This window comes from Neolamprologus brichardi, chromosome 20 (assembly GCF_056152115.1).
Source record: "Neolamprologus brichardi isolate AB-2024 chromosome 20, ASM5615211v1, whole genome shotgun sequence".
NCBI lineage: Eukaryota > Metazoa > Chordata > Actinopteri > Cichliformes > Cichlidae > Neolamprologus > Neolamprologus brichardi.
In genome coordinates, this window is record NC_142123.1 from 5,380,662 (window position 1) to 5,401,671 (window position 21,010).

The 21,010-nt window shown below is 40.7% G+C and overlaps 1 protein-coding gene across 1 annotated transcript in view; it reads right to left on the bottom strand.

The window, feature by feature from the left end:
• pex14 (peroxisomal biogenesis factor 14) overlaps positions 1-21,010 on the bottom strand; it is a 45,620-nt gene that overhangs the window by 2,339 nt on the left and 22,271 nt on the right. Inside the window, exons 4-8 of the mRNA XM_006785520.3 lie at positions 17,516-17,638; positions 14,536-14,621; positions 12,668-12,770; positions 8,846-8,943; positions 3,404-3,495 (exon numbers count right to left, since the gene is read on the bottom strand). Coding sequence (XP_006785583.2) covers positions 3,404-3,495; positions 8,846-8,943; positions 12,668-12,770; positions 14,536-14,621; positions 17,516-17,638 — 502 coding nt within the window. The remainder of the gene's footprint in view (positions 1-3,403; positions 3,496-8,845; positions 8,944-12,667; positions 12,771-14,535; positions 14,622-17,515; positions 17,639-21,010) is intronic.

The window sequence follows — 21,010 nt, forward strand, 5'->3', positions numbered from 1 at the left end:
TTGCATTTTAGCATGCAGCCGCACACTAACCACCCTATGTAATTCTCATAATTACAGCAGAGAAAATGTTTTTTTTTCTCCCCCCCGAAACAGCCAGATGTTCATCACACCTGGTAAAGATGCTCTAAGATTTTTTAATTACACCCACTGCAGCTTTTAAGATCAAAAAGACAATGTTGAATGGCTTTCAGCACTTCTTGGTGCTTAAAAAAAACAGTTTGGAGACAATTTGGATCATTTGAACAGGAAAGGAACAAGTTTGGAGACAGATGGTGATACGGAGCCTTTATTTTGTAATTCAATCCTTTGCCAGAAAACTCATTGTGACAGTCAGGATGAAGTCAAGAAAGCAAATGACAAAGGGATTATTACTGATTAGAATGTATGAGGGGAAGAAAACAAGCTCAACTACACAGTACTGAGGCAATTTTCGTCCTCGCAGGTTTTCTGATGTACACTCTTACTTCAGGCTTCATTATAGACACTAATACATAATCATGCATGCTAATGGGCCTGACTGAGCTGGGCTGTGGCTGACTAGATTGCGGAACAAAGCTGAAAAGAAAGAGGGGACGTCTATCACCACGCTCACAGAAAAGGCCTTGCATTTTTTTATTATTAACCATCACACTATAGGTACATCTAGACTTTGCAGTTAAGTAATTTTCAAAGTTTATAGCATTGCACAGTCTGTCCAACAGAGTAGCTCCAAGTCTATTGTTTATAATGCCGTCAGTGCTGAATGCAGCAGAGTGACATCACAGCTGACAAGACTGCGCTGCAGAGTGAAGCAACATCCTCTCAGTACTGGTAGCCAACTAGTTTTCAAATGACCTTGCTAAAGCATTATAATCATCAACTCTTTTCACAAAAAAGCAATATGAGCCATCGTATCGATATTATCAGAATGGTTTTGCTCTGTATCAGTATAAATGTTGGCCTACAAAGTCGGGTTCCATCTAGATTAGGAGATTTTCTCAGTTTTTACGATCTTATTTATTTTGTAAAAGATGAATATGACTTTTTTTATGAAGCTGCAGCAGATCAACTGGAGTATATTAATGGTCACATTTGTTACTAACACCAGTTGATGCCTGATGTAAGTTAACTGGCCCACCCAAGTCACAAAATGTTATAATAAAGACTGATGTGATTATCATGTGTTCTCTTGTTTTCTTATGTATTAGTACACAAACCTTCAGGTAATCTAAAGTAGTTTAGAACAAAGGTGTGAGTTCCAATTTTTTGTCTTAAAGAAAAGAAACAAACAAAAAAAATACTGCACAAGCTCATCAGGTTAGAACGCCACCTTGAAGCAGGCTCTCCAGTTTTTCTGTCACTGAACTGTGAAATCATCCCCTAGGGTCAGTCTGTCAGGGGTCTAATACAAGGTCATGAAGTGTCTGGGGGAGCACGCCTGGCGCGTTGTTCTGGCATAGAAACACAGATCTGGCATGTATCCCATGTGCAGCAGCATTTGGGAGCAGTCAACTGCTGCTCAACGTGACAAACTTGTAGTAGATATCAGCTAAATTTAGACCAGGCAGTTTTTTTTTTAAATTTTAGTTTTGGTAAGAGCTTTTGATGAGTGTGCAATGATCGCAAAAGAGCTTTATAGTTGCACGCTTTCTGAGAGTGTAAACTCAGACCTCCAGGGACAAAATATGGACTTTGAGTTTCGGTCCACTAACATTAACAACCATATCTCACAGCCTTACTCAGCAAACAGGCTTTAGTGATGTGATGACAACAGATCACTGTTCACTGAATGTAAATTTGTCAAGGTATGTTTAATAGTCACCAATTAACTGTCAGGCTCAAAGTTAATTTACAACATATGCAAATATGATACAATTGCTGCTAGGTGTTGCATTAGAAATACACATTTAAAAATATATATTATAATGTGTCAGTAGCTTCTATTAACCCTACACAAACCAAAACAAGTTTCAGGTGTAAACTTAAGGTGTTGGATAGGCAGTTTAAATTTGATTTCATGTGTGGTGTAAAAGACGTGCTGTCTAATGCTGGGTATCGTCACTGATTTCTAGAATCGATTCGATTCCGATTCACAAGGTCCCGGAACGATTCGATCCACGATTTGATTCAATTCGATTTGTATCTGGGAAATTTTGCCTCAGACAGTCAGAAATATTATAATTCAGATCAGTACATTTACATATTTTTGTATCTATAAAAAGGAAGCTGAAACTCGCAAGACTTTATCAAAGGTGTGAGCGTCACAGCAGATGCCTTTGTGTCAAAGTAGCTGAAGATAAAACACAGAAAAACATGAAGGTGATTTTCCTGGCCTGGGAAAATATTCTGCAGTACATCAAAAACGAAAGAAAACCATTAATCAACATATGAACATTACCTCTGAAGTTACAGCGGTTTTAGTAGAGACACGGCTAAGCGTTTTGCATTTTGCATAATTTTAAAAAGTTTCAATTTGTTCAGAAGCCTGTTGAACAGCAGAAATTAGGTTCTCTTTTCGGAAGTAAGTAAAAGGAAAAAAAACAGTGGCCGACAGCGCTGTAAACAACGGTAGACAAGCAAGCGAATAATGCAGAAAACAGATTTTTAGACAGGAAACTGTTCTTGAAGTACAGAGAGAGAGAGAGAGAGAGCTGTGCATGACGTGTGATTTTATCATGTTGGAAGCAAAACAGCAAAAGTCAGAGGGAATCCATGACGATGTTTATGTGAAGCGTAGTTGGGATCTTCTTTTGCTGCTGGTTCGGTCAATATTGTTTGAAGAGAGATAAAACAAACAACTTTAGAATCAGCGCAAAAAGGGCGTAAACACAAAGCGCGGATCCGCCGAAACATCAGAATCAGCGAGCTGTCGGCTTTCAGCCCCGACCGTGTCCGTGCCGTCGGGTGAGAAAGGCGACATCTCACTGATTCTGATCTGTCGGCGGGTCCGAGCTGTGTGTTTACATTTATGTGCAGAATCCGTGTTCCTGCTCTCATTCATTGTTTTAGCTGTTTGGTGGTTGTTGAAATTTTGTGAGGTTTCACCTGAGATTCTGGCATTTCAGGCAAAATAAATTTATATTAAAAAATCGATTCAGGATTTTAATGAATCGATATCACGTTATCCGAGCCAGAATCGATTTTAATCGATAAATCGATTATAAAAACCCACCCCTAGTGCTGTCAAAAATCACATCTGAATAAGAGCTACCACATGCTAACAAATGAGTTGTTTCATGAATCAAATTGCATATCATGCTGATGGTGCTTTGTCCCAGTTTTACACTGTCACACAGTTCAAATGGACTGCATTAAGGAACTCAAACGTGCAAAAAAACCCTAAGTCCTAAGCCTTTCAATGCACACACACACACACACACACCTGGCCTGTTTCATGTGACAGGGGTCGGGATAACTTTGTTACCTGCTGAGCAGTAAGCCCTTCAAAGAGATGATCTCAGCCTTCAGCTCTCCTACTGTTTGGCTGTCCAGAATGCGGCTCGTTGAGGACGAGGCCTGTAGGAAAAATACAAGTGAAACACGCACAACTGTCAAAAACACACACACACGAGCACTGTTCAGGGTTTCAGCACAATTGAGCTTTCTGTAGGACTTTCAACAGCTCCTCTATGATTGATTTCAACGATATGAGTTAATAAAAAAGGTTCTTTAAAGAAAAAAAAAAAAAAAGGCCGGCTGGTAAACAAACATGGTAGATGCAAATGCTAAAAGCCACATGTTTGTGTATAGTCAGGTCATCCGTCGCTATAACAACCTCACAACTGCCTACTGCCGGCGATGACAAAAAAGGACAAACAATCTCACTGTATCCACCTTTATGGCGTCAGAAAGTCCAGTGAGTGTGAATCATGCTGTTTTTACATAATTTTCCATACTATCTAGAAAAGATTAGGCCAGTGTGTTGTGTTTTGGATAATGACTATCTTGAACAATAGCCACATTCATGAAGGCAGACCAAAGCTTAGCAGTTTGTTTTGTCCTTTTTGTCTTTTATCAAAGGCGTGTGTAGCCACACACGGGCATTGGTGCAGCATGAAATGTTAAAGGGTATAATGGAAACGTATTTGAATGGCAAATTGCTGCTGAAAATCTGTCTCTGCAGCAATTTTTTAAGGAACAAGCTGGACTTTGACTGAGGCAGCTGTAAAATAGGGAGTTTTGATAAAGGCCTGGAATGATAAAACTACTAACTGAACAACAAACATGGAAATGAGGAAGAACCTGCAAGCCCTGCCTGCTTGCACCTGAATGTTTTCAGTGGGTTATGCATGTTAAAAAAAGAAAAAAGGAAAAAAGTGAGTCTTCAGAAGGAATCAAATAATGATTTACAAGGCAGGAGGGGGAAAAACAAAACAAAAGACATTTGTTACACAGAAGTCCATAAATTTTTACACTGCCCTTCAAAACTATTCAAATAAAGCTACCTGAAAAGGAAATGTCATTCTTTGGAAGAACTGCGCACAGATGTACGTAGCCTGCGGCGAGACTCGATTATCTAACCATGAAAATGTTTTGGAAGGTGTTAAGTAGATAACTGCTAACCATTCTTAGTCTAGTCCTGCACACAAAATACAAACATGCGTGAGGATAAACTGGCAAGACCAGAGGGAGTAGAAGGAGCAGACAAGGGAAAAAGTGGGATAAAAGAAAAGTAAAAACTGTAATTAAGACTCTCCTGACTCACCAGAGGAAGCTTGTTAGGAAGCGTGGACCCCCTATCGAGGGGAGAGGGATAACTTGGACTCTTTCGCTTGTAATTAAATCTAAGAGAAATTAATTGAATCACATCTGAAAGGGATCAGACTCATTTACAGTGGATGGAAGGAGGCAGAGGAGGAGAAGTGAAGGGAGACAGAAAAGGAGGCGAGTGGGAAAGAGGTTTTTTTGGGGGGGGTGGGGGGGTGGGGGCTCTTATCGCTCCTAAACCTTGCTGATAAGGAGTCATGTTTTAGAGGTGGTGCATTGGAGGCCTGCTGAAGACACTCTTATTACAGCCGTCACCTCATTAGAACCATCTTAATCCCTCGCCTCCCCAAGGCACCCGTATAATAAGGCTGAATTCTGCTTCTCTCTCATTTTATGATGGGAAAAAAATTAATTGCTGTGTAGGCTGAGCTAAAAGATTTCCAAGGCGCAGAATCAACTGAAGAAAAAAGGGCCGATTACTCCAAATAAGTGAATTGTAATGATTTCTATATACTTATGTCACATAACATTAGAAAAGAAGGCTTTAGAGCAGACTTGTTAACCACCAGCTACATACATAATATGCATTATCTACAGAGCAGCGCCATATAATATCTCACATCAAGGCTTGTCACACAACACTAACTCTGACATATGTCTTATTAAGTCTGAAGAAACCTAATTAAATGTTGGGCCAGGGCTGGATTTCAGCTCTGAGATACATTATGTCAGTATATATATATACACACACACATTGTGTAAGAATCGTGTGTTAAGTGCACTGGGTGTTTGGATGGAGGCTGAGTGGTGGGGGTATCAGTGACTGCAGAGAATTGAAGTACGCCTCGCTTTAAAAGCCCCACCTGAAGTGCTGACACATGTCCAATAGACCGCACGAGTGTGTCAGTTGTGATGTTTTAACAAACTGCTGATCAAAATATTTAACCGCTGCAATTTCTCAGCAGCTTTGATTACAAAAGCATCTTTTAAGAGACACTTCCAGCTCTTTCCAGCCATTACAGTGCAGAATCCGACCTGTGCGCTATTATACACCACGGCAGCCTTGGTTATGTTATTCATTTTTAAATATACTTTGATATATGTTGCTTTTGTTGAAATGCTTTTCTTATGCAAATGCATGCATCCTTGTGTTTTGTTTTAAACTGTATACACTTATATACCATATTTACATATATATTTTGAGATTCGGATACTGACTCGTCTGTCACTATAAAGAGATGTATCCAAAATTAGATTTTGGTTCCTAGTATGTGGACATAGATTGGATACATCTAGGTAAATAATTCATATTTTTAATTTTTTTTCAGTTCACTTCATCAACACAAATGCATGATTTGCTAAACTACTACCATAGCCTTGTATTCAGAACTCCATTTCTAGACTTTTGCTTTGTATGCTAAAACAAATCTTCAGAGCTGTGCATCCCCTCCCCCCTCGTGTTTGACTTTTACTGCACTTCCTGGTGTACAGGTGCAGGGCTCTGTGTGGCCTAAGGACTGGAGAACATAATTCTCCACTTGGCTCTTTAAATCGCAAAAAGCATTATGCATAAAAACAAACAACCAAAAAACAAATAAACCCAGCAACCAAAACCCAAATAACGCAAAGTCAATCTAGCAGGGAGGTGCCACCTATTAAATTATCAACCGCCTCTGTGCTGGATGGATGCGGTTTCTTTTACTGTGTAAATACTGCTCAAAGTAAAGATTTCCTCTAACTGGTTTAAAAGCCGCGTAACTAATGTGTCTCGGGTGGATGCGTGCGTGTGATGGGGTCTGCTGGTTAACTAAGTGCTTCAGGAAAAAGAGGGGGAAAAAAGAAAAATATATATTACAAGCAAAGAAAAAAAAAAAAGACCAAATCTAGCAGCACCCAAGGATGGCAGCGCATCTGGTTAAATGAAGATAAATGCCTGTGGACCATTAGCAACAAGATAAGATCTTTAACAAGCCTTGTTTAAGAGTGTCTGAAGGCAAATTAATTCACAGTTATTCCGCCGGCAGACAGTGTGTTTTCTTGTAACACATGTATATTTATGATGGAATTAGCTTCAAAAGGAACTCCCCAGAGGAGTGTTTTTGAGTGGAAACACTGGTACAGTGCAATTGATTTCACTCTATTTATGCACTTTCCTACTGGCAGTTCGTCTTACGCAAGCCAAAGAGACGGTTTCTAATCTTCTATGTAGTATCCACTAATAAAGAGAGCCATCAGTGAGTTGAGACAGCAGGGCAAACACAGTTAACAGGCAGATTTGTAATGATAATAGAGCAGAAATAGACTTGGCTGTTTAACATCAGGGATGAATTATCCTGAGGCAAATCTATGCTTAACAGCAGAAGTAGAATAGAACAGCATGTCTTTACAGGATCGTTTTAACGGAGAGAAAAGTGAAAAAGAGGGAAACTGTCCCAGGCAAATGTGCAGAATCAGCCCGTGTTGTGTATGTGTGTGTGTGCGAGAGTATTTAAACTCACATCCATAATGAGGTCCCCAGTTTAGGGACAGTAGACGCGCTCCGCAATTGAGCGGTTTCAGACTACGAGAAATGTTTACTTAGCAGCTGAGGAAACAGAAGTCTCCATGTGTTTTGGGTTAAAGGCACATTTCCGCGTTGAGAGGTATAATTGCTAAGCGTGGCGCGCTTTGAGCAGTGTGGCGAAGCAAACCCTGAAAGCCACAAACGGTGAATGATAAGTAGCTCCCCAGCTCCAACATGTGTTTCTCATCAAAAATGCCGGACCTGAAAACAATTTTCCAATTTCCCCCCGCGGCCTGAGACAACAGAGGGGACTGGTGCCGACTCGCAGGGAAAATTTAAGATCAACACTATAACTATAAAGCAGAGTTTATGATTTGTTTAATGGGTGTTTTGATGGGAAATATACTTTTTATACACTACTGCTGTCCAACAAGGCACTCATAGCAAATGAAGGGGACACTTTTTTAATCCAATCTGTGATTTAGAGATAAATAAAATGAATAACACTGCTTTGTGCCGGAAGAAAGTCATTGTTTAAACGGGGACTCCTGTACGCTATCTTAGATAGTTCTGTTTCAGCTCAGCGTGGGATCAAATCAGATCACAGGTCCCATCATACATGCTGATTTAGTCCATCAATGTGTTCGTTCTATGCTACATAGAGACAATGTGCAGCTCAGATCCTGAAAGAACAAAAACGAGCTCTGAGTCTTCAGTTTTTGATGAACCCCGTCCAGGGAAGTTATCCATATTTTTCCTCCTCGTTTGTGCCGAAGCAGATGTGTCCACATATGTTTTCCTGCCGTATCCAGATGCTTCACTTACACACCCATGTGCTTAACAAGCTGTGGACATAAAACATTGTCTAAGATTGTCTCTTCCAAGGCAATTTTTAGAGCCCAGAGATCATAAAGCAATTTATGAGCGCCGTTATAAAAAGCAAGCAACATTTCATCCCTGCACATAAGTTTTAGAACAATCACTCAGTCCGATTCTCCTAAACACTTACAATTCTGAGGAGATTATGGACAGCGACTATAAAAATCAAGGCAAAGAAGAACGATATGGTTAAAGATTATGGTCCCATGATGAGCTGCACCTTATTTTTTTGTAGCTTGTGTTCTGATGATATACAGTATAATAAGGCTGTCTGTCTTGGGTAGTTATGACTCAAAGATTTTAGTACACAGAGGCCTCGAGAAAACCTCCTCCCTCTCCTCATCAATCTGGAGATTTTGAGCTGCAACCTCACGTTTACCGAGCTCTTCTGCAATTCCAAAGTTACTGCCCGTCTAGCTTTCCTCAAAAACATCAATCACAAAATAACGGACCTTTAAAAAGGTGTCCAAACTGCAGCGTGGCCTCACTTACTGTCAGCACCGCAAAGTTGTTTCATTACACTGATGTTAGTCCACAATAAACATGTAATGAATAAAAACTTTCATGCTTTAATGAATGGACAGATTAAGATTTAACTTAGTTTAATTCTAAACTGGCCACAGCTTTATGTAGTATGTGTTCTAAAAGCTGACCAGTAAAACCGGCAAAAGAGGAAAGTGACGCTATCAGGTACAACGCCAGATTTCAGTATTGGTGGTCTTCTAACAAATTGCTGTCAAGTGAAGGATACAGAGTTCCTGATGAGCTGCTACCCACCTGTGATGCAGCTAGTTCCTGGGAGAGGTCCTGGATTTTCTGCTGCTGCTGGACCAGCACCTCCTGGATAGAGAGCAGGGTCTGCTGCAGCTGGCTGACTGTGAAGAACAAGCAGAGTAAGAGATGACAAAGTGATTCAAATTTGTCTTTTAAAAAAAGAAAGAAAGGAAAAAAAAGACGTGCAGCTTTATGTTTTATGATGAAGTTATTTAATTGATACAAAACAACTGTTTTCCTTCCACAATGACAGAACCGATGAGACTCGAGTCACTGATCAAAGCGGCCCTCTGAGAATTGTAATCAAAGCTAATACCGGGTAACTTTAGTCGCAGCTTTTTGGTCCGAGGCGTCGGGGGTAGATAGTGGGAAGGAGGGGGCACATAGGATGGAGGTATTAATCTCTAGTGTCTGAACTTAAATCAAATAACAGTCTCTAACCTTCCATTATCCACCCAGACACTGCCTTCTAATGCATCTTTAAATCCTCAAACGATCAACAAAGGAAAAAAACAAGGCTCTCATTTGGGAGGAGGCTGCCAGACAAAATGTCCCCCCTAATCCTAATAAATATTGTTCTTTTTCCATTGACTTTGAAGATTGAATTAGTTCAAGTGTTGGTGTTGGAGGAAGGTGTATGATTTCAAATAACACCAGGCACAGTTTGTTGCCCCTGCTTCCAGTCACGCGTGTATTACCAAACAATGCATTAAGTTTCCCCGAGCTGATTATATTACAGAAAACCAATAAACATTCATATAAATCATGGGCGTGTAAAGTGTTAAATCAAGCCTAATAGGATTAACATCAACAGATATTGTGGCGGTCCACTGCTGAGGTTGTCAGGCCAATGGTTAAAAGCCTGTGCTGCAGCCGGCTGGACGGGATGTAAAGAACCCCTGCTCTCACATTAACCCAGGCCAGGACAAAAGACAGAGCGCCTAGCTTTGGAGCTGGGCTTCTTTTGAAAAACCAGCACAGACAAAATATTTGATCTTTCAAAGACACTAATATCTTGCAGTGACACCTGTGTTTAAATGGGTGGAGTTGTATCAATATAGGTGGGGTGCTGAAACGTTTGATCTTTTCAAGCTTTCTACAGAATACGAGTTCGAGCAGGACTGCCGGTCGGGGCTGGAGACTTTTGTGCAAACAGTTTCAGTTTTTCAGTGAGTTTTGTGATCCAGAGTGCGACCAACCTTTCTAAAGACGGCAATAAAATTAAACGGTATGGCAACCCGTGCTTAAAAAGGTGTTACTATGACGGGGTGTGCACTTTAAACTGAGAGCTGCCCTATTAGTCTGCGATTCCACCTTACCACAAAGCAGCTTATCCAGATGTGTGGGTCACTCTGGCAGCCTGTAATGCTGCGCCTCCCGAATTACCAACGCCACTGCATTTTCAGCCGTCCGCAGCTAAACTCTTTTTAATGTCTCTCCAGAAAGTTGACTCTTTTGTACGGCTTAGACTCTTATTCCCAGTTATCACAGATATGAAGCCAGGAATATTAATAAAGTCAATGACTTTGGCCAGGCATGAATCAGAAGGAGGCTGTAGCTGCGATGTGTGCGCGTGTGCATGCATTTGTGTGAGAGAGAATCAGAGGCAAGATGATGTGTGGTGCTTGCAGCTGCTGTGAGAGGGATGCACATTGTGCATTCAGTAAATTATTCAGTAAATACCTCAATATAATGTACACTACATATGTCCAGGCCTGTCTCTGTCTTTAATGGCCAGCTGGTCACCAATATGGCTCTCACCAACAAAGAGTGCCCAAACAGCCGCACAATTCCATTACAGCCTGGGCGCGCTGAAGTAGTTCCAAGATCCATTCATTAATTGTCTGTGTGAAGTTGTAGGCAAATCATAATGGGAGTCAAGGCCCTTACTCTTGAGTTGAGGCTGGCGAGAGAGACTAATGTAGTCCCCATTCAAAAGGATACATCACCTCATTGCGCCTGGCACTAGAGAAACACATGAACTTTAACAAAAGGGGGTTCAAGCAATTGGCAGCGGCGAGGCAGTCGGTCGCTATTACTCAGTGCAGAGAGGAGCGAGAGGGAGAGGAAGACAAAGAGAAAGCAGGGGGAGAAAACTCTCAGTGTAATTGCAACCCCTCTCCCCAACTGTTAACTACAACAGTCATTAACTACAATAGCAGTGTGGCTACTGCAGTCATAGCAAATTAGTTCCCTCTATTGACTGAAGAAAAGACCTGTGGTTTTTTTTTCTCTCCCTTTAGAGTCTCACCTTCACACTGGGAGAAGGGAAAAAAAACTCCTACTGAGAAATCCTGTCTTTGGTAGCAAACAAAACAGGGTTTGCAAGTTGGCAAATCTCCAATCAGTGATAAGTAGAGCAAGAATGGGCAGTGAAGTAGCCAGAGGAAATGTGTTTGCATAGTTGGGAGAAAATGACCATAAAAGAACATATATTTGTTAATCAGATTCAGGGCGGCACACCTTGCACGCGATCCTACACAATTGCAGCCCTCCACCTACCTTTGCCAGCCAGAAAACAATAGCATGGGTGTGACTGGATAAAATGATAACAGCCATATTTTCATCTGCTCTATGTTGGTCCGTGACAGAAGCCATAAACTCAGATTCTCGATTTGTTTTCATTCGGAGATGACGGGAAAATCAAACAAAGGATGTCTGTATTTAAAATAATCAGATCGTATTTATAATCAAGTTCAGCCCCTCTTTGTCTCTCAGGCTAAAAAAAAAAAATCTACATAAACACAGGTCTCTCGCTATAGAGCCTGAAAAACAAGTGAGAGAAGTAAACACTTTACTAACAGATTAATAATATAAGGTTTACAGAATATAAGGTTTACACCTGTTTTACAAATGAAATATGAATTTTTAAAAATTCCTTAAGGCCTACCAAATATAATTTGAGACAAAGCTTACCTAAACAGTGCGACTTTCTTTTAAGAAATGGCATTAATGTTTCATTTAATACCCTATATGCTTGCATGTTTTAGAACATTTGGTTTAATTTAAAGAATCTGAAAAGGCACCTTAGAAATAAAATGCCTTTTAATTATTATCATTAACACAAAACAAACAATACGGTGTGCCAGAGCCACCTGTCTGAAATGGGGATTGGTAGCTTTCCGGTGAAAAACACACTCTAGTTTAACACTACTGCTAACGAGACCAAAGTTTCTCAGAGTGCCTCTCTCATTTACGCCTCCCTGGATTTTTAATTATACTGACGAAGAGCACGGAAAGCATCTCTCTCCCCGCTTCTTTCTCTCCCTCCACGTCTGACAGCCAGGTTGAGATTCCTCACCTGTCCAACATGGGAGCCGCACCTGTCACCATGCACTTAATCACACTAGGCCCAGCGCTGAGCCCAGACGCCACACAGTGCCACTGCGACTCGTGCACATCGTGCACACAAACACAAACAGACGCATACACGCGCGCGCAAAATTAAAATGAACTTTATGCCCACCTATGGGGAAGAGGGTGGATGATGATGATGATGGCGATGGAGGTTTGGATGGGGGGTGAGGTTGGTGCAGGGCGGAAGGGTGGGGGAGAGATGGATGGAAGGGGGGGAGTGAGACGGGATGGGTGGGGTGGAAGAAAAGTTGTCATTTCCCAACTCCTCATTAATATTCCGAGGTTAAGAGCTTTTCAGCGAAACGTAATTAATTGAGCCCGAGCCTGACAGTAAACAAGCAATTTCAAATTAAAGCGAAATGACAGCGGCGTCATTTGTTAAAAACGCGCAGGGCCCCCGATTTTGGCGACAGATAAATGAGGGAAAATGTTAAGGAGGGAGAAAGTGATGAAGATATTAATCTTCACCTGTCTGTGTCAGCGTGCCACTCATTGCCGCAATGTTGCTTTCCATCCTCTGCAGATGCTCCTTGTCCTCTCGGCTTCCCATAATGAGGGGAAGGATGTATTTCTGCAATTAAAAGCATGGCACAATATTACACTTCTCTCTAGTGGATAGGGGGAGAACGATGAGGAAAAGACAGGGCCACCTAGACGTGGCAGTCCAGGGTCAATGGCATTGTTTTATTGGACTTGTGCGTCACTGTCTAAAGTGCATGATTAGGTGAAAAGATTTCTAGAGCGGATGATAAAATAGGTGTGTACACACGCTCGTATTGAAACCATTAGTGGGTAAGAAAATCAACAACTGTGATAACAGATTAGTCATTTTAAATATAGAGCAGAAAAGTCAAAAACCTGCTGCTTTTCTAAGCAAATAGCTGCAAGCCTAAAAGCATATTTTCAACATTATAAAAAGAATGAAACTGTGAAAAGGACAGTAAAAGCAAGAGACCAGCCTACAGGGAAAAACATTGTGGTGAACACTGAAAATAGTCTTCCACAACCCAAAACAATGTCACGCTGTTTATCATCTCTGCCACTAAATAAACAAAACTCTACCAAATGATATGTATATCTGACAGCCAAATGAGGATGTTTGCTACCCAGTGAGAGGGTTACCCAGACGAGCAGTTTGTGAGCATCTCGCTCAGTCCTTTTCATGTATGTTTCATATAAAGCTAATGTCCACACATACATTTAGGGAACCACTGAACTGCCTTAAAATAATCTATATATCTGTGTTTGTTTATTTGCTCTTAAGGCTGAGTAACTGCCAGTTTCCAGCTCTCTGCCGGGTTTTCTCTCCAGCTCAGGTGGCAGGCAGCCACACCGGTGCAAGTAATAAACACTTTTTAGAGAAAAAGATTAAATGGGTGTCAACACGAGGTAATTAATAAGTGGGTTGCTGAGAGTGTGGTGTTTACAAGGTGCACCATAACATAAATAAAGTATGGGCACAAGCCTGGACATATGGTGCGACTGGCGCTACACTCTAGTGACATGACAGCAACCTGTGCCGTCCCACCAGGGAATCCCACCTCCCAGGTGACCGGTGGCTGGCCAACACTGCAGCATGTGGGAAACAGTGGACTGGTACAGTCCGTGAATGTGCATGTGCAGCTTTATGAAAAGCTCTGTAATGAAAAAGGAAATAATAGGACATAACAGCACTAAAGGAAAGCAAGTGCATCTGACATGGTCAGGAGGGCAATGTGTACATAGATGGTACCTGCTCCCCTTCTCTCTCCTCCATACACAAAGGAGCATGGGCTGTCACCTAGTCCAAGAGCTACTGCTAAAGCTCCTGTCCTCCTTTAAAACAAGAGTAATGGCTTCCACATGCCACTCAGACTACTACTAACAACTACTATGGGATTAATGTCAGCAGGGACAAGGGGCCTCCTGAGCTCTTGTTCAAGGGCTGCTAAGCCTGATAAAAAAAAATAAAATAAGAAAAACTGAATATTTTTAGACTGTAGAATGTCAAAAATAAATAAATGAAAAAAGTAGCTGTGTGTGGTGTCAGCAGATGTTTTTAAAGCAAAAAAAATCCATTTGAGGGGAGGAGAAAATGTGCTCAGATGACATCCTGCTTTGACGTAAAGCAGGGTAGCTTTAATAACAAGACCAAAGTGCTGTTACATAGTGCAGAGGCGTCTTCTATTCTAGCACCGTAGTTCATCATAAACTAACGCTAACCAATTTTAATGTGATATAAGGGAGAGGCAGTGCAGACAGATGTCAGGATGTGGCATATTAACAGCACGACAATTGGTCACATTAAAACAAATAAATCAGTGATGAAACAGACAAAATGAAGTTGTGTAACTTGCCTTGTAAAGCTGATAAAAACAGAATGTGATACCCCCCATAATGATGGCAAGGGCACCATAGTCTCTCCACCTGCAGCCCGTTGGACCTGGACATAGAAGAAAGATTAAACATTAAGCTTTCGACATTAATATGCATATGCACTACTTTGCCTGACTGTGCTAGTTCAACTTATTTATATAGCCCCAAATCACAGCAACAGTGTCCTCAAGGTGCTTTATACTGTAAGGTAAAGATCCTATAATAATAATAATAGTAATAATAATAATAATAATAATAATAATAATAATAATAATAATAATAATAATACAGAGAAAACCCCAAACGACCCCCTATGAGCAAGCACTCTTGGTGACAGTGGGAAAGAAAAACTCCCTTTTAGCAGGAAGAAACCTCGGGCACAGCCAGACTGAGGGAGTGGCAGCCACCCGACGTGACTGGCTGGGAGTGAGGGGAGGAAGACGGGATACAAGACAAGACTCTTTGTGTAACTCGAGCTGCACTAAAAACTTGAAATGCAGCATTAAAAGTATTGCATAATTTCTTTTAAGAGTGCTGACTGACCTTTGCACGATTAAACATTTAATATAACTCAACTAGCACTTCTTTCCATTAACAACCCCTGTGGTAAGTCTAGAGCACTTGCCTGTCATTGCAAATAACACATTGTCCTTGGCGTTGTTTTAGCGGGACAGCCACAGCAGCTCTGATTAGTGGTACTACAGCTTATTCTATAGCTCCTGATTACAGCTGAGACTGTGGTGCCACTGATTTTAAAAGGGTCATTGATCTTCCAGTATCCTTTTCTCAGAATCACATTTTCCAGTTCTTTTCCATGTAGCGCCCTCATGGAGACACGCATATACAGGAGAAACAGCCCAGAAGTGCAAAACTAAGAAAGTCGTGGCATTCACAGGTCATTTTATGATCATGCTAACACAATTAGGTCAAATGAAAAACACTTTTTGTTCAGTAATCAAAGATTATGCAAGTTGTGTATTGGTAATCACAAGTGTATTCACTTTTGTTGCATTTCATTTTTACTTAAAGCTTTGTGTTTTGCAAAATATTTTGGTTTTGGTAAAACAGTTGACATTTAATTGATATTGAACAGGACTGTACTCACCTCTCTTGTGTGTATGACATAATAATGAACCCTGTTTAAGCAGAACATCTGAACCATAAGGGTTAAGCCTACAGAAATAAACATGCACTCTTTATTGTGCTTTTCTATTAAAGGCTACCATTGTCTTCCAATGGTAGCCTTTCGGGTGGGGGTGACAGGGGCAGATACAGTGTTTATATATAAACCTTCAAAACTAAACAGAAAGGTAAGAGAGAGTGTATTTGTGCTTTTAGAAGTTGCTGTCTTGCTGAATGACAGATAATGTGAAAGTGTGTCATTGTGCAAGCTGTCATCTGGGTAGGCCAACTGTCTGTCAAAGTGGAAATTCCCCTCTTAAGAGGAGAAGCATTCAACTGAAAATGTCACTAAACAACAAACAGGTCTTGAGGAAATATATGAGTTTTTCTTTATTTACTCTGGTGGGGCCAAAATGAATAGGAAATTATTAGAGGCTAGGCCACTGAAGCACACCATTGATATTCTATTACAGGTCTGATTTCACCTAATGGGTTATGTGGTACATGTTTACTGGCTTGAAGTAAGTAAACCAGATTGATTTTGTGCCTTAGCACTTGTGTGATTTTTACATGCAAATAAAATGAGAGACCCGCTGTCATACAGGACTACATGGTATATTTCCAAGGTGAATGCTACTTTATTCTCCATCTCAAGGGCACATTTCATTGCTTTTGCAGCACACTGCAATGATCCTGTAACCTTTCCTATCGAAAATTTTGAATCAATCTCCAACATCCATATGGTAACCACATAAATTTAGGTCTTCGTCAACATAGCTGAGATAGACTTGTCACCTATCCCAGAATACGGCGCATCTGAAAGGCCTGGAAGTCCTTGGGATAGGTGTTTGACCCTGAACAAGCCTCACTGCATCACTAGGGGTCTTCACTTTCTCTTTTCTCCTCTTTTAGGACCTTTCATTCTTTCCCCCATCTCTTCTTTTTTCTATACCACTTCTACCTGTCCTTTTTTTTTTTTATTTGGTCACTTAAGCTGTGGAACTGTGGTCTCCATCCCCCGTTTTTCCAATCTCCTCTCAAATTTATTGGGTTCAGTGGAGGCCTTCCTGTCCTTCTACCGTGTGGAAATAGAGATCAGAGTATCCATTACTTCGACAGAGATGGATGCGGGTCCCTGTGCACCGTCCCCATAAGAAGGACATCACAGGGAGGTAGCCCCCTCTTTTCGGCATGACCCCCCATACAAGACTCCGCGCTCTCACCTCATTATGCAGTTCCCTTATAGCCGTTTTGATATAAAACCCTCCACTATGGACAGAGAGCTGCGAGTCTTCCTAACTACATGGCCATCCCATCAACATCACATTCATTACAAAACATGAGATGCTGGGGGAGTCAAGGACAGTGTGGTAATAAATGAGGGTGGAATACATCTGGAATCATTGTCATATGGGTTAAGCATTACGCGGACTTCATTCTGCATTGGTAAATCAGTGGACAGCACTCATAACCTCCTGAGGTAATAAAGATACAGGTTGTGGTGTGGGGTCTCGCCAGGAGGAACCCCTTGAAACAGAATGGCAAGAGACTTCATAAGCTTGTGCTCATATTTCCTGTGTCTAAATCCACAGTGCAGGAAATATATGTCGTATGCTAGGTATAACTGTAATACTTGTAAAGAGCGAGGTATATGAGGAGCTACAGATAATTTAAACAAACTAAACAAGGTTAACAAAAGCAAGAAGCTCTCTAACAACACATCTGCAAAGCACAAGGATCTCTGTTCAGTCTCAAATCTTTAAGTCTCAAACTATTTCTGTAGGGCACGCATGCATTTGCAGGTGCTAAAAAAGTTAAGAAAATGATATATGCACTCACTGAGCGGTGCAGGAGGGAGCTGAGCTGCATAGAGTGGATGTGCGGGCCCTGCAGGGACCAGAGGCAGTGCTTCTGTGGAGCCAGAACGCTGGATGGCCAACTCTACCTCTTCATCTGTCAGGCCTGTAATGAAGACACACTTATAAGGCATTCGCAAAAATGTTCCCTTAATGGGAAAAACCAAATGGCTCTTTGGCTATCATAATGTATGCTTAAATACTTCCCAAGCTCCCCACAAATCTTTCGAGTAGAATTTAGAGAAAGTATGTCAAATCTCATTCAATTTCACAAAGACTCTTTCTCAAAAATGTATTTTCATTTCATAATTCGGAAATCCCAGCGAGAGTTTTTGATTCAGGGACATCCATCAAAGGAAGAGAGTGCGGAAAGGTTCACACAGTGAAATCTGAAACTCTGCTAGCCTATTAACTGCCACCAAAGGCAAAGAAAATAAGAGTCTGTCCACTTCTCCAGTTATATTTCCCATGTGGAGATTTCATACACCCCAGACAGTGAAAATGCATTATTTTAATTTCTTCATTGTAATGTAAATGTATTACATAATTTTGCAAATGCCAATATAATTTAATCTTCAGATCTTTTTAATGATTTTAGTGATGATTAAATTGCAAAGGGCTCCCTGATGGAGAATCAGAGGGGAGGAGGAAAAAAAATCTAATATGAACATCTCCTTTTGTGGCAAGAAAGGATTTTATTTCAGCCACCATATGCTGCCATTGCTGTGTGTCTCATCTTTTAATGAGCATCTTAGTCTAAACAAAGAAAATAATTATAACTTTTGATGAAACATGCTGGGGAAAAAACAAAAAAACACATTTATAGCAGAACAAGTAAGAGAAAGCTGAAGACAAAAAAAACAAAACTGGAACATATTGTAGCTCTTAGATAGAGAAAAGCATCTTATAATGAAGAAGCAACACAATTTACATTAGGATATTTTATACTTCTCCAAGATTTTAGCCATTACTTCCTTCTGTAATTTCACTTACTTAATGATAGACAATCAGATTTGTAAAAGAGTCTTTTACTTAAACTATTCCCTCAGGATTTAGTTTCTCACATGCGCTGCCTAATGCTTCCTCCATCTTTTCAGAGATATTGAGAGAACGGAAAGTGTTCGTCTGCAGTATTTCAAGTGACTGCTTCACGTTTTCATTAACAGAACAGTATCTGCACAGAGATATAACAGTTCTTCTACTGACCTCCAGAGTGGCCTATACGAGATAGCATACAATAACCTCCATGTGGATTGACAGTTTTATGAGAAGTCAAATGTAAAGCAGAAAGTTTCAGTTCTGAACATGGACAAGATGTGATTTAAAACAAACAAAAAGGAAAAGAGAAACAAGTCCTCCCATTTGAATACCTGTTTAAGTGTTTAACTGTGAAGCAAATCTGAATTCACACTTGAGCATGTACCCGCAGGCCAAAAGAATAACAAATCCTGTGATAATCTAGCAGAAAGCTTATGCCAAGAGAGGTCCCTCCAGTCACCTATTTAAATGCTCAAAGGAATGGCCATGAAAATTGTTGAATAATTGAAGGCAAATATTGGCCAGCCTGTAGCAGATCAGGTCCTGAGTGCCAGGAAGTGGTGAGCGCCATGCGCTGAGTTTGTGCAGTCAGACTGCACTGTCAAATAAGCAATAATGTGTCCCTGGACTCCTGTTTCATCTGACCGCAGCAGACTACATGGTGACAGACTATTGAGTGAGACATGCGATGATCTCAGTTTCACCAAATAAGACAAGATATATTAAAACAAAAGAAAAGAGACCCAAAAAAAGGAAATTTCCCTTCACCTTGAAATTTAAGGTCTTTAAAAAGGAAACAAAAAACTACATTTAGGCTGCTGTTGAGACCAATATATGTACATGTTAATAGCTCTTCACACCTTTGATGTTGTTTACGCAGCAAATGAAAGGTTTTTGTTTTTTACCCAACATCAAAATAAAATACCTGGAAATTCCAAAAGCTGATTTCCTGTGAAATTACAGCTTGCTAAGTTGTGTTTGAGGCTCTGATCTGTTTATTGCCGTGGGGGAAGACAACAGCAAACAAAAGAGCCCTCAGATCCCAAAGAAAAAGGAACAAGGTGAAAGTGAGTTTTACATATAAAAGGAAAAGACAAAAAAGGGATTGTGAAATTTATTATGGGTTCCAAAACCTGTGGAATGACCCCTGGACCCCCATTTCAGATCGACCTGTGGGGAGATGAATTTTTTAAGACATAAATTACACCTAATGACGACACCATAAAAAACAACAATAATGGAAAGCTATTCTGTATTTCATTATACTGTATTATTTGGTGCACCTGATACACGCAGTGCCTGTTTATGAGTCACCGTATTAGCAGATGCTCTGCCAAAGCATTTGCTTTGACCTTGCCATTCTCATTGGGGCATGAAATTACGGTGCTGGCACCTCGATATTACAGCTATAAATACTGTAAACTGCATATCTGGGCTACGTTTTCTATTGTCTTTCAACATAAACCTGATCGGTATTTATTTAAAGGAAAACCCATTGCTCGTCAGGTTATTTACAGCTCTATTTTCACTGGCTCATATTCTCTGGGTATTTTTTAAGGGCAAAGAGGCAGCAGGGCGCTAGCATTAAATCTATTTCTCCAATTCTGGCACTTCTGGACTTTATGGGTCAAGACCCAGCCTGGACAGCCAATTATAAGAATTGCTTACTAAAATATTTTGTGTGGTAAAAGGTGAATGCCTTTTTCGCTGTCCTCCAAGGTCTGAACTGTGAAGTTGCCCTTGAGTGAAAATTACTTACATTTTGAATATTATGGAAAAAAAATGTAAGCCAGGGGTCATAAATAGATGGAGGTCAATGGGTTATTAAGGAGAGGTTCAAACTGTTTCCCAAGCTATACTGCCGAGGGAGATTCTACATGTCATTTGGTTCTGTTCAACAGCTTGAACATTGCCCCTAAATAATGACCATTCTCATAGAGTATTCATTTATGTATTAAAAAAGGGGACTCTGCTCTCATTTCCCTGCTTTATCGCCTTGTAGTGATGACAAAGTGGGCAAGGCCTAGGCTAGGTGGCGCCGTGGAGTAATTTATAACCACATCAATCCCTTTACCTTCCATGCAGGCCTTGGTCATTGTCATTTTTGTCCGAGAGGTGAGTCACATAACCCCACTTACAAACAGCATCCTATTAATATCTGGGATGATGAACCTTACTCTTACCTCCATAGCAGGTATGGTAATAGACCAAAAGCCTACCTCTGTTTCCCCTGACCCTCCATCACTGACCCACTTCTCAGGGTGAAATCTCTTAGGGTTATTTATTCAACTCAATAACAACTGAGACGTTATTAAAAAAATAAATAAATAAAAACGGTCACGCCATCATTTATATCTCACCAACTCCGAATGCCCTGTACCCATTTCACATGCTGAAATTACCTGTACTGCAGCAGTATGTACACTCCCTGTGTTTACTT